Source organism: Manis javanica, chromosome 17 (genome assembly GCF_040802235.1).
Source record: "Manis javanica isolate MJ-LG chromosome 17, MJ_LKY, whole genome shotgun sequence".
Lineage (NCBI taxonomy): Eukaryota > Metazoa > Chordata > Mammalia > Pholidota > Manidae > Manis > Manis javanica.
The window spans coordinates 57,783,461-57,795,814 of record NC_133172.1 but is presented as its reverse complement, the minus strand read 5'-3'; the positions used below and the strand labels follow the sequence as shown (position 1 = coordinate 57,795,814).

The 12,354-nt window shown below is 50.2% G+C and overlaps 1 protein-coding gene across 1 annotated transcript in view; it reads left to right on the top strand.

Annotated features, from left to right (window-relative positions):
- Positions 1 to 10,885, top strand: part of CDYL2 (chromodomain Y like 2) — a 162,254-nt gene extending 151,369 nt beyond the window's left edge. Inside the window, exons 6-7 of the mRNA XM_036993858.2 lie at positions 1,730 to 1,873; positions 4,243 to 10,885. Of these exons, the coding sequence (XP_036849753.1) occupies positions 1,730 to 1,873; positions 4,243 to 4,401 (303 nt within the window). The 3' untranslated portion in view covers positions 4,402 to 10,885. The remainder of the gene's footprint in view (positions 1 to 1,729; positions 1,874 to 4,242) is intronic.
- Positions 10,886 to 12,354: the final 1,469 nt, after the last annotated feature.

Below are 12,354 nucleotides of genomic sequence, written 5' to 3'. Positions count from 1 at the left end.
ACACCTCCGAGTGAGTCTGGAATGATGGGAGCCCCCATCCTGTCCCTTCTGTGTGATCTTGTTGCTCTTTGATGGGAGCATAAAACAGTTAAAGGAGACAGCGTGAAAGAGCTGCAGAGAGACCTGGAGACCCTCAGTAGGCCCTATGCCCACTCGCACCACCTTGTCTGCACAGCTGGGGTCACACAGGTGGGGTCCAGAGGCCCCCGGATTCAGGAACTCGGGCTGCGTTAGGTTACTCAGTCTCACCAGTGGCTGAACAGAGAGGCAGGCAGGGAGCCCGGGAAGCAGACACCTGCCCGGCTGAGTTCAGCCCCTGTGCTCCACCGAGCTCAGGGCCCCTTCAGTTTCCCCGACCTCTGTGATCGCAGAAATGTTAACCCTGTACAGTCTTATCTCTTTCTGTCTCTCTTTCATTTCAATCATTTCTGAAACTCCAGGAATGTGGCTGACTGAGGCGTGTTCTTGCCGACTGTGGCCTGTTTGGCCTCTGCTGAGTCCCCTCCTTTCATCTCTCCTTGAAACAGACGTGTTTCTAAATAAGTATAATAACACATATTTGTCTTCAGACTTCTAACCCAATGCATGCTGTAGGCTTCTTGCTGACCTGCTATAGATTGCCGACAGTCATGAAGGACTGTCCTCTGGGTCATCACGACCCATCAGTGACACTGAGAACAAAGGAGGGAGCACGTGTGTAGGTCCAGAGGCCGGAGTGGGTGGCATTTCAGTGTTGAGCTGAGGGCGGCTAAGCATATAGGGATGCTGGGAAGGGATCATCTGCTGGGTGAGGCGAGGTGGGGGCCTTGACCGTCGTGCCCTGATGGTCTGTGGGGGAGTCACTTGTCGGTGAGCTTCAGCGGGTGACTGCATTGTGCTCTGTGCCCAGGACTGCAGGCAGGTAGCTCTTTCCAGAACTCCAAAGCAAAAGGAAATTCTCTGGAAGTGGGGTGCAGAGGAGACAGCGGAAGGCAGAGGGGTGCTTTTCACTCGTCATGCCTGGCCGGGCCGTGTGCAGCCCTGGGCCCCTGGCAGAGGCATTCCTGTCTGCGCTGGTATTCCTGTATCATTCAGGGCCCCTGTGGCTGCCAGTGATGGAAACACTTTCACTGCTTAAAGGAGGAAAGAAAGGAGCTTATCGGGGACATAACTTGCAAGTCTAGAAGTGGGGCTTCCCTCGGGGCCCGGCTATCCAGGCCCCATCAGCACCTCATTCTTCCTTTCTTTGCAGACCCGTCTCTCCACAGAGCGGGGATGCAACAGTGGGTGGCCATGGGCTCACTGACCTAAGCATGCAACTGAGAGGCAGGAAGATTCTTCCCACTGTCTCCAGCTTGGAACCCTCACGGAGAGCTTCCTTATCTGGGGTACATCACCTGTTCATCCCTGGACCAGTCATCGTGGCAGGGGTCAGCAATGGGATGCACCCAGCCCGAGGTGCGGGCCACTCCTGTGGGTCTGCTGCCAGACGTGGGGAGAGGGATTGGGCAGACGAACCAAAGTAGGTACGTGGCTTCTTCTGGGAATTTAATGAAAGCTGTGGACCCTCTGCTCAGAAAGATGCACAGAGACACAAGCGTTTGCATGTAGTTCCCAAAGCTGACGCACTGCCTGGTTAAGAATCCTGCCTTCGCGAGCTGGGGCGCTAGTCTGCAGCAAGTCCAGGCCTCACTAACAGACATGGTGGGCATGACGGGCTCTCAGCCTTCCCCTGCCTTTGCTTTTTCAGGCCAACGAGATGCTTTTCTGTGGGCGGAAGCTCACTGCTCAGGAGGCGTGCAGCAGAGGACTTGTGTCCCAGGTCTTCTGGCCCACCACGTTCAGCCAGGAGGTCATGCTGCGTGTCAAGGAGATGGCGTCCTGCAGTGCAGTGGTGAGTTCCTGTGGTTTGGTGCTCATTCTTGCAATAGACCCATTTTACAGTGAGGGCAGCGAGGCTGAAAGGGGCTCATTGACTGGCCGAGGGTCATGCGGGAGTACATGAAGGCCCCGTGTCACCTAACAATGCCTCATCCCGGTGTAGGGGGAGACAGAGGGAGGGAGACAGCATGGTCAGATGTTCCCCATCATCTCCAGCTTGAACACCTCTCAGAAGAGATTCAAACTCTGGGCGGGGGGGTGTGCGTTGCCTTAAAAGTCCTAAATATACACGAAAGCACAAAAAACGTCTATAGTTTTCAATGAACCGAGAAGCAAAGGCCCATACGGACAAAGGGTACTAAGCCCGTGAGAGAGGAGGGCTTGGCGCTGCCCGCCAAGGGCTTGGCACATTTCACCACTGCCGTTTGACTCAGAAGGCACATTGAAAATACATAAATAAATAACACCTCCACAGAGGCGCTGGGTTTTAATTAAGTGTTGATTTTATCTCATAAAAGTCATTGTGAGCGCAGTGTGGAAATATCCTGTCAAAAGGTGGGGAAGAGGCTCCGGGAGCCTCAGGGCAGTTCAGGAAATGAGAAAGGCACTTGGGGACAGGAAGGCCTGGGGACTCTTTCCATGCTTCCCTGTCTGAGGTTTCTGGGGCCAGCCCTGGGAGCCCCCCTCCCTGCTCCCCAGCTCCCCTGAGCCACTGCACTCCCCCAGCCGAGGTGCCCTGTCAGCCTTCCCTGGGCTCCTCCTGGTGGAAGCACCTCCAGCTGGGGGCCTTGCTGGGAGTCCCGGTGATGGTGACGGGCTGGTGAGGGTCCTGCCTTGTTGAGGAGCTCTTATTACGGGCTACACACTTCGCTGATCTTTCTCTGGATTCTCTTTTAATCTGCCTGATGACTGTGGTAACTGATGCGTCTCACTCTGCCTGGGATTCTCCTGGGTATGGCACTGGGAATCCCACCGCCCTGGGCAAATGGGGGATGGTTGATGGTGTGGGTGAGGGCACAGAGTCTGAGAACCCACAGGGAGGAGTTAGGGCAGCGGCCCGTGGAGGTGTGAGCAGGCTCAGTGTGTTTGAGGGACGATGGGCTGGAAAGGAAGGTAGCACAGAGGCCGAAGGCCCAGGGAGCAGTTTGGTCTCTGGGCAATGGAGGGACTCAGGGGAAAGCAGCCACTGAAGAAATATTGCAAAGGAACCTCTCCTGTCAACACTTACAAATTTGGGAGCACTGGGGTGATGTGCTGGAGGAGGGACTGGACCCCACGGCCTCCCGGAGATGGCGCTCTTCGGAGGAACTGGCAGGAGGAAGGAGGCAGCCTCATCCTGCCGGCCCACGTGCACCACCTGTTAGCCTGCAGCCCCTTCTAGCTTGGGCAGGGGAGGGGAGCTCTTGGCTTGCTTTTCTCTGTTGGAAAGCACTTTGGGAGAGTGTGAACCAAGGCCTGACATCAGCAGAGGATGGCGGAGGCCAGTGGAAGGACGCTGGGCGCCTCGCTTCCCAGCAGTGCCTCTGCCAGTGCGGCAGCGGTGCAGCCTGCCTGCCAGAACCCACCAGGGGTGCGCAGGCCACATCCATCAGGCAGCTCGGGCCCAGCTCTAATGTGGAGACCAGAATACCACCTACCTGTGCAGTTATCCTGAGGATGAAAGAGTACAGGAAAGAATACTCGGAGAGCCCGTCGGGTAACGGGGATTGTAGTGGGGTTGTTCCTATCGCCATGAGCACTGAGAGTACTACCGGGACCGTTACTGCCTACACCATCCCCGCCGCTGTGGTACCAGCATCACTGCTGTTGCTATGTTATGACATAGTGTCATTACTGCAGCTGTTGTCACCATGGTTACCCGTTACTGCAATTCCTGCAATTATTACTCCTTGCTATTCGTGCCTTTACTAAGCCTGAACAGGGGCACTGCTGTGGGGTGGTCCTGTGGGTACCTTGACAACCATGAGCTCATTTCACTGTCCTACTCTGTGGGCCCAGCCATCCTCGAGTTGGGTATCGCTATTCCTGTTTCGCAAGCAATGAAAATGACGCAGTGCGGAGAGGTCAAAGTGTTGCTCCCCAAACTTCCTCACGGTGCCATAGAAAAGGGCACGGAGTTTAGGCCACCTTTGGGTAAAAGATAAAGCGCTTGCAGGTGGGGCCCCCACTTAGCCAGCCCAGGGCTCAACATCTTGGCATCCATTGCCGGAATCCATTCCTGGCGTTGCCGGGCCCACGGGCCTGGGAAGCCCCGGACTACAGGAGGCAGCCTCCCCTGACTCTGGACGTCGGGAGGCTAGCTGGCGCCTCCCAGGCCCAGCGTGTTCTTCCAGAGCTGCGTTGCTGGTGCCCAGCTAACGAGGCTTGTGCATTTCCCTTCAGGTGTTGGAAGAGTCGAAAGGCCTTGTCCGCAGCTTCCTGAAGTCGGCGCTTGAAGATGTGAATGAGAAAGAATGCCTCATGCTCAAACAGCTCTGGAGTTCCTCCAAGGGCCTGGATTCCCTGTTCAGTTACCTGCAAGACAGAATTTACCAGGTCTGAAGGGCCCCAGCGAGCAGGCCCCCGTGTTCAAGGGCGCCAACCTCCAGCTTCGCCCTGTGTTTCAGCGATTGGAGCACAATGCGGCCAAGGGGTGTGTCGGGGTGTCTCCTTGTACCTACGGTTGTGTCCATTGCCTCGTGTGTTTTGGTTCCTCCTTATGGGCTTGGTTTTGTATAACAGATGGGAAACACGGCATCCTTGGCCTCCCCCACCCCCCGCCCCCCCCACACTGGCTGGAGAGCTCCTGAGGGCTTTATCTTCCCAGGCCTCTGCCAGGTACCGTTGTCCTGTCCCCACTTGCTGAAATGCACCATCGTGGTCCAGGAAGGGGAAGACCCCTGCCCCCGTGCTTCTGACTCAGGCTGTGTCTACACAGTGCCTCTGATTGGGAGACTTGGCTGTCACGGCTCTCTCTGCTCGAGCAGATCCAGGGATGGGGGCCCTGAGTCGTCATGAGCAGTCCAGACCGATGAGCATGGAGCCAGCCTCAGTCCCCTCTCCGATGCAGATCTGTGTGGCTTCCTGGGCTTGGTCTGAAAACCCCACTGAGCGATTTACAAACCCAGATATTGTACATTTAGGAATGTTTTGTTAAATATATATTTTTAAAACAGTGTAAGTGAAAATTCTGATAATTTATGTGTATTATATGTAAAGCTAGTTTTGCAAAAACACAAACTACTAGGGAAATTTCTTTCTTTAATCAGACTTATTTAATTTATTTATTTTTGTTTATATATTGTGATATCTGTCGTTTGTACAGATATTATTTTCATACTGCCCTGGACCAAATTCCAAACAAGGTTCATGCCATCTGGTGCATTCTAGCAATGAAACATGTGGAAATAAACTTAAGAGAGATGAGAACAGAAGAATTTCTGTGGATGAAAAGAATAGCCCTGTATCAAACCCTCTGCGTGTAAAATGGTTCTCAGAGGTAATGACTGAATGCTTGTTCGGGGGAGAAATCATGGAAGAGTGGTCTCTTCACCCTTCTGCCTTTAAGGAGTCACAGGGGCCTCCAGCCTTCCTGGCACTGAGACACATCCCGGCCCTAGTCGTGGGATGTCAGGAAGAGTAGGGAACAGACCCTGCGTGGGGATTGCATATTTACTGGGGTGAGACTTTCCTCTTTGGGACAAGTGACTGAACTCGGATCTCAGAGCCATGTCCTCTGTGTGCGCCGTGCGGTCTGCTTCGGGCCCCCCACTTCGGGCAGTGGGGGGGGTGTCCCCCTGTTGAGCTGCCAGTTGATGCCTGGATTGTTTTGCATCCAGAAATCCAGACGACCCACCTTTTTTCTAGTTGTTTACTCACATCAGGGAGCAATAACCAGGGATGAGGTCTCCTGCTCCGGGGCCCCTGGGCTGCCTGAGGACCCCAGCATTTGTGTTTAGACCATTAGTCCAAAGAGGCTGGGTCGGCCGCAGGCAAGGAGGAGTTTCGATTTCAGTTTTGGCTTTGGCTTTGGTTGGTGAGGGGAACGGTTGACCTTGGGATTAGAGAAGAGAAACGACAGGAGTGTGTTCTATATGAGGGTTAAACTTTTTATGGGCCAGACACCCAGGGAAAGTTAGATTCTCCGAGCGGTGGGAACTTCCCGCTTCCGTCACAACCCCTGAGTGTCCCCAGAGGCCCTTGGTTCACCCCGTCTTCTCTTTCCCTCTGCCCATTGCAGCCTTCTTGACCCTTCCTTGGAGAGAGCCGACTGGAGCAGCTGGGTGAGGGGACGTGGGCTAGAAAAGGTGGGTCCCTGCTGCCCACCATGCATCTCTCTCTGGGCCTTTTCCCTCTCTTCCAGGTGACCAGACGCAATGGGACGGGCGGGTGGAGAGGATGCATGGCCCTGAACTTTCTGTCTCAGAGGACAGGTTGAGTGTCTATGTCTGTGCTGTGCCTAGGGACGTGTCCTTCAGACAGTGACTCTGAAGGTTACCTGGACCTTCGCCCCCACTGCGGAAGGCCTCTCTCCTGAATATCCCTGTGACATCGTGAGGGTTAAGGAAGAGGGGGCTTCTTGCCTTCTCCTCCTCTCTGCCGTCTTGGCCCCGGGGAGCTGGCTGGGGACAGCCAGAATCCAGTCAGAGGAAGTGGGCCTTAACGTTCTGTGTACCTCATGGGGGATCCTGCAGGCACTGCAGACCTAGACACAGGGAATTCATATAAGGAAACACCGGCTTTTGCCCAAAGGCTTCTTGTCACATCTGACTTTAGGTTTTGCCTCTCCCCAAATACATGCTTTCCCAAAGCCCCTACACAAACCTCGCTCTTGTGCGTCACCGCAGATAATCTCTTCACCATTGCTGACTCCCCTCCGGAAAGAGCCTCTTGCTTTCTGTTTACCCCCTGGGGGCAGACGCAGTTACCGTGCACAGAAGCAGAGCTGGGGTTCTTGGTAGAGCGGGCAGACAGTGTTCGGGGACTCCCTTTGTTCAATGTCCGTTCTTTTCCCTGCTGAAAGGGCCAGAAATGCTTTTAGATTTGGACATATCACAAATCCAGCCTTCTCAACATCTTAGGGATCTCAGTTGATAAGGGAGGAATGTGAAGCCATCACTAATGTGGAATTCCTGTGGTTAAGTTATAAGTTCTGGGTGCCGTGGGAGGTGTTTTAAAAGATGGTCTGCATTTAGGTTGTTTCCATACAGCCATCTCAAGAAGGCTGTTCCACGAATGGGGCGAAAGTTGAGTAAATGTGTTTGCTACAGGGTAGATAGAACCACTGTATTTTTCACTTTCTGGATAGTTGTTTTGATGATGGGTAGATGAAACCCGGGTAGCTTTTAGCAAATGGCCCTGGGATGGAAAATGCCAGACCTGGGGGTGTGTCACGGTTTATCCTGCCAGCTTTCTCAAGACAGAGGGCTCAGGCTTTGGCTTTTTATCTTCTATCCTATACCCTCCGTTCCCCCCAAAAAGGGTCTCTTCACCCCTCTCTCTACCTTGCTTTGTTCCCCCCTGTAGCCCCTGTCTGTCACCTCCCAGAGCCTGGGCAGGTCTTTGAGGAATCATGCCTGGTCTTGACAGCCCTGTCCCAGAATTATCTCTTTAGTCAAGCAAATTTGTAGGCAGTCTGCTCCTTGCCACCCTGTTAGCCATGCATTAGCGCTCCCCTTCTCTCTGCTCCAACCCCTGGTGATTCGCATGCAGCATCTTGTAGTGGGACTCTTTGGGTTAACAGCCCTATTCCAGGAGGACTTTTTGCAGAACTTTCCTAAGGTGGTCAGAACTCTTCACCATTTGGAAGCCACAGACTAACGTTAATGTAGCCATGTGCCCCTTTCTACTTCGAAATAATGCCTGTGGGTAAAAACCATCACAAATTACCCTCTTAGAAATGAAATTGATTAACTGTGAGAAGATAGTAGAGAATTGATTTAATATGTAATTCTTGTTTGGCATAGATTAAACTAAGACATGTTCTCTCTGAAGCATGAAAATATGTTTTTCCCATGTGAAGTTTAGTATGAGGCTGGAAAAATAGTAATCACCATAGACTTTGATCAATGCAACTGTATCTCCAAATGTCCACATTTTAAAAATAGCCTTGACTGAATGCTGAATGGCATTTCCCATTGATTGTTGGTTAAAAAAATTTTGTAAACTTTTGTTAATTTGAATTTTAGTTATAGTCATGCAGTTTTCTGATCTAGTCTCCATGGAAATTTTTTTAACAAAGAAAAAACAAATAGAAATATCTTCAAATCTTCCTAAGTGAATATTTCAAATACAGAATCACTTCTTTTCTGTGTTTCGGTATTCAGACACTTAGATCTGTTGTATATATTAGTTTAGACACTGTCACTAATATACACAGTATTTAAGACTCTAAAGGAGATTTCTTAAGTATTTTATTTTATTCTCTGTAAATGGTTTTGTATAATCTTTAAAAATCTACACTTTGCCTTTGTAGATATTTAAGGGAAACCACTTGGGGGTTGTCTTGCATGTATATTTTTGTTGTAGATACGTGTCGCTTAGTTATTTCTGCAAATTTTGGTTGAAATGCTTACAGACTTTAATACAGTATCTATTTTCAGAATATAAACTTTTATATTTCTGTGGTAAGTTAGGATATGCGTTTTAGGCAATCTTTTCCATTAATATCACTCGTTCTTTCAAAAAATAGCATACTGGTTTGGTGGCAATGGTTTTTGTTTTTGTTTTTTTGTTTTCCCTTAGAAGCTAATGCTCTCATATTGTTTGAGAGCAGGTTCATTTTCTTTTTCTCGAAGTAATCGAGTTTGAGGTATAATTTGAAGATGTATTGAATTTGTGAATAAGCCTTACCATTAGGATCAGTAAATTTTCCAACCTTTGCAACTACAAATGTAGTTTAAGATCTCCCCATAAATTCTTACTGTGTGGCAGTCGATGGAGTTTGTGAACAGAGCCTTAAGCTTGTTGCAAAAAAATACAAGGGTAATACGGGTTGTTTCTTTCCAAGCAACGTAAGCCATGTTGATGGACTCAATGCAGTCTGTAAATCGCGGCTCATCTGAAGAGTCTGGCTGAGCTGATGGTGGCAGGGGCCAGATTAGGCACCATGGTAACTGTCTTTGGCCATAGGAATGGACCAAGGACTGGTTTTTCGGAGCCACCTTCGTACTGTTCACATGGCTTAGACGTCGTGGTCACAGGGAGGGCTGCTGGTCCGTCATTTGTTCTGAACAAATGGCTCTTCCTACTCCTGACCTAGGTGGTGGACCCCAGGTTCCTTGTGGACGATCTGGAAATGTCCAGTCTGGCCGAGGTCAGCATTCCTTGAGAGATGTTAACAAAGTTTACATGTGAGTCTTACTGTGTAGACAATCCGAAGTCGATTTCAGTTACATAATCAGCATTCCTGTGTGTCCGGAGTATCTTATCAGTGAATGGTGCATGTTAAGCCCCACTACACCTGAGCTTAGCAGGGCAAAGGCCAGCTAGATGCAGAATATACACATCAGCTGAGTCAATCTGCCTGGATCTGTTTTGAGGGAGCGTTTAAGTCAAGTATGGCAGTGCGTCCACTGTGTCTGGGATCTAATACAACCAACTCAGTTTGGACTTCAAATTAAAAAAAAACTTTGATTCCTCTCAGTTGGCCACACTTCCATAGTTACTAACTGGTTATCCTTTCCCAGGCTTTATAGATGATTTGAGACCAGGGCCATTGTAGGGCTACGGTCAAGTTATTTAGTTCATCTTAGTATTCATGAAGTCAACTACCCTCGGGATGGAGATTTGCTTCCAGTATTTGCCACGTGCATGCAGTCAGAAAAACTGACATCGAGTTTTAAGCCTCATCTCCGATGTCTCTATGGGTTGACCATGTGTCATGGAAACAACACCTGGCCTGGCGCTGGAGCTCATTAAGGTGACCCTGGGAAGTTTGGAGGGTATAGCGTTTTCCATCTAGTATTTAATTTGCCCCCATGCCATTAGTCCCAGCTTGAAGTCGTTTGCTGATGTCCATGTTTCACAAGATTGTGAAAATATTGCCTTTCATAAAACCAAGGACCAAAGAATTCCATTATTCCAACAGAGTATGAGTTGTGTAGGTTGTGGGCATGTCCAGAGATACACATGCTTTATGGCACAGAGAAACTGCTCATCGCCACCCTCTGGCCTGCTGTTCAGAGGGGTTTGCTGTCACCTGGAGAAGGCTCTGAAAGGTGAGTTTCCAGATCGAAACTCGCTCTCTCAGGAGGGTGTTTCTGCTGTGCAGTGCCAGCCTTTATCCATATCCTAAAAAGGGGAGGTTTGGTTTCCTGGCCAGTGTAGACGTCTCCATCTGTCTAAGAACCTCCACCCTAAGTGTTTTAGATGCGTCTACACTGAGGAGTGATCCTACAGCTGTTAAATTTCCACCTCCTTTTGTTCTGCATTGACCCATTCCAATTCCTGTTTGGCCTAAGAATTTCCCTCAGTCCTCACCCCAGGCAGTGCTCCATGTCCACTCATGATGAAATCATTGATCCATTAACAGGTTGAGCAATGATTGATGCTGAGGAAGTGGTATTCTAGTGGTAAGGCTTATTACCAAACTTCTGATAATGAAGCAGGCTACCAAAAACTTACCCAGCCCACCCGAGGAGTGTTTGGATTTGATCACGGATGTAGCGCACACACCAAAATCCAAGGAGACCTTTGCAAATTAGGCTTCTCATATTACTTTGCCAGGTTGTCACGGGAGAGTCTTTAACTAGTTCTGAATATTTGTAAGTATGAGTACTTCCTAGAATTATAAAGCAGGTACAGCTGACCCTTTCTCACCACGTTGTAAATATTTCACGAGACTGGGTGCAGTATTGAGGGATAATAATCTTTTGATTTATCAGATGCTGACTGTCTAGAGCAAACTGTACACTCTCTTTGTGAATGGTCCTGTAACGTGTGTGAACACATTTCTGGGTGCCTTAGAAGTTGTATTTTTCATGTGTGCTAATATGCAGTATTTATACATTGTGAGAAGCTGCTTTGAATAAAAAGGTTGAAACTTCGCCTGCATTTGCTTGTCTTCCCCCTTTTGCAGCTTGTACGTAAAGTTCACAAACAGGTTCTGTAGCTTCTGAATAGAGAAGTCTCTGGGCCTCCAGGGGGTTGAGACATCTGCTGCTTCTAGGTTCCTGGGGAGCAAAGGCACCCCAGCCCATCTGGCTTGAGGCTTCAGCTCTTTGGGCTGGTAGGCACTGGGCAGCAACAGCTTGATTCCAGGGGACCCTAGGATGGGGGCCCAGGGGTTATTTTTGGGGGGTGGATATGGTGGCTGGTAGGAGTATACTTGAAGGTTTCTTTGCACAGGGCTCCCTCCTCACTGGAGATAAACCTCCACAGAGCTCAGTCTCGTACGATCCCAGATGCCCCATGTGTTTATTGGCATTATTTGTCACTATGGAATTATGCTAAGTCCTTTCACATGCATGAGCTCATTGCTTCAGCCACCACAACATGGCTCTCTGAGAAGCACTCTGATGGGGCCCTAGCTCTGGCCAGAGACATTGTGGGGGCATAGGAAAGAGGAAGAGGAGCCTGGCAGGGGCTTGTGGCACCAGAGAATCCTGGGAAAAGGATTGGCATAAGGGCATCATCTGACTATCCATCCATCCAGCAGCCACACTGAGCCCCGGCTCTGTGTCGGCCACTGCACAGGAGCCGAAAGGCAGGGATTACTAGGACAGCCCCTGGGGCATGGAGTGTGAGAAGGGTGGGTGGTCCTGCTGTGACACGTGAACTGTCTGCACCGCGGTACTGGAGAGACCACCCCCTTACACAGTCGCAAGCGCCCTCGGAGTCTAGAAGATGGCGCACCTCTGGTTGTTCACTTTCCGTGGGGTGGTCTTCCATCCCCCTGCCTTGGCTGGAGCCTAGGGTCCTCCCTTGCTGGCCATCCTTCCTTTTTCTTTCTGTTGTTCTTGGTGTCAGCATGTGTGTGGTTTGTTCCAGGTGCCTCTTTGCTGCTTCTCCAAGGTCCTGACTCCATCCAAAGGAGTGAAGTTCACCCCTGGGAAGTCCTTTGCTCCTGACTGCTTCTGGCCTTCTGGAGCCCGGGGGAGGCCTTGTGAGTGTTTTCTAGTGTAATATCTCTAAGACAAAGCCTCATCCTTTAACTGTCTCTCTCAGGCTAACTTTGAGGTGATACTATGCTGAAGAACCACAGGGAGAGGAAAGTAACAGAGACTGAAGTGGGCAGATGCGCCCATCTGCTCAGACTTACCAGCAGTGAAGTGACTCACCAGGATAGTGAATAAGCGCCAGTGGAGGGTGATCCCAAAGCAACTTTATTTTTTCTCCCACTGCCCCTTTAAGTCTGCTTACTGGACTGGTCCTCTCCTAATCTTAGATGAGAACACAAATAGGCTGCAGGAACTTCCCAGTAAATCATAGTTTCTTAAAGTCACAAACACAGGCACAGAAATAAAAAATGGGCGTGTCCCACTTAAGCGGCAGTGTTTCCAAATTCATTCAAGG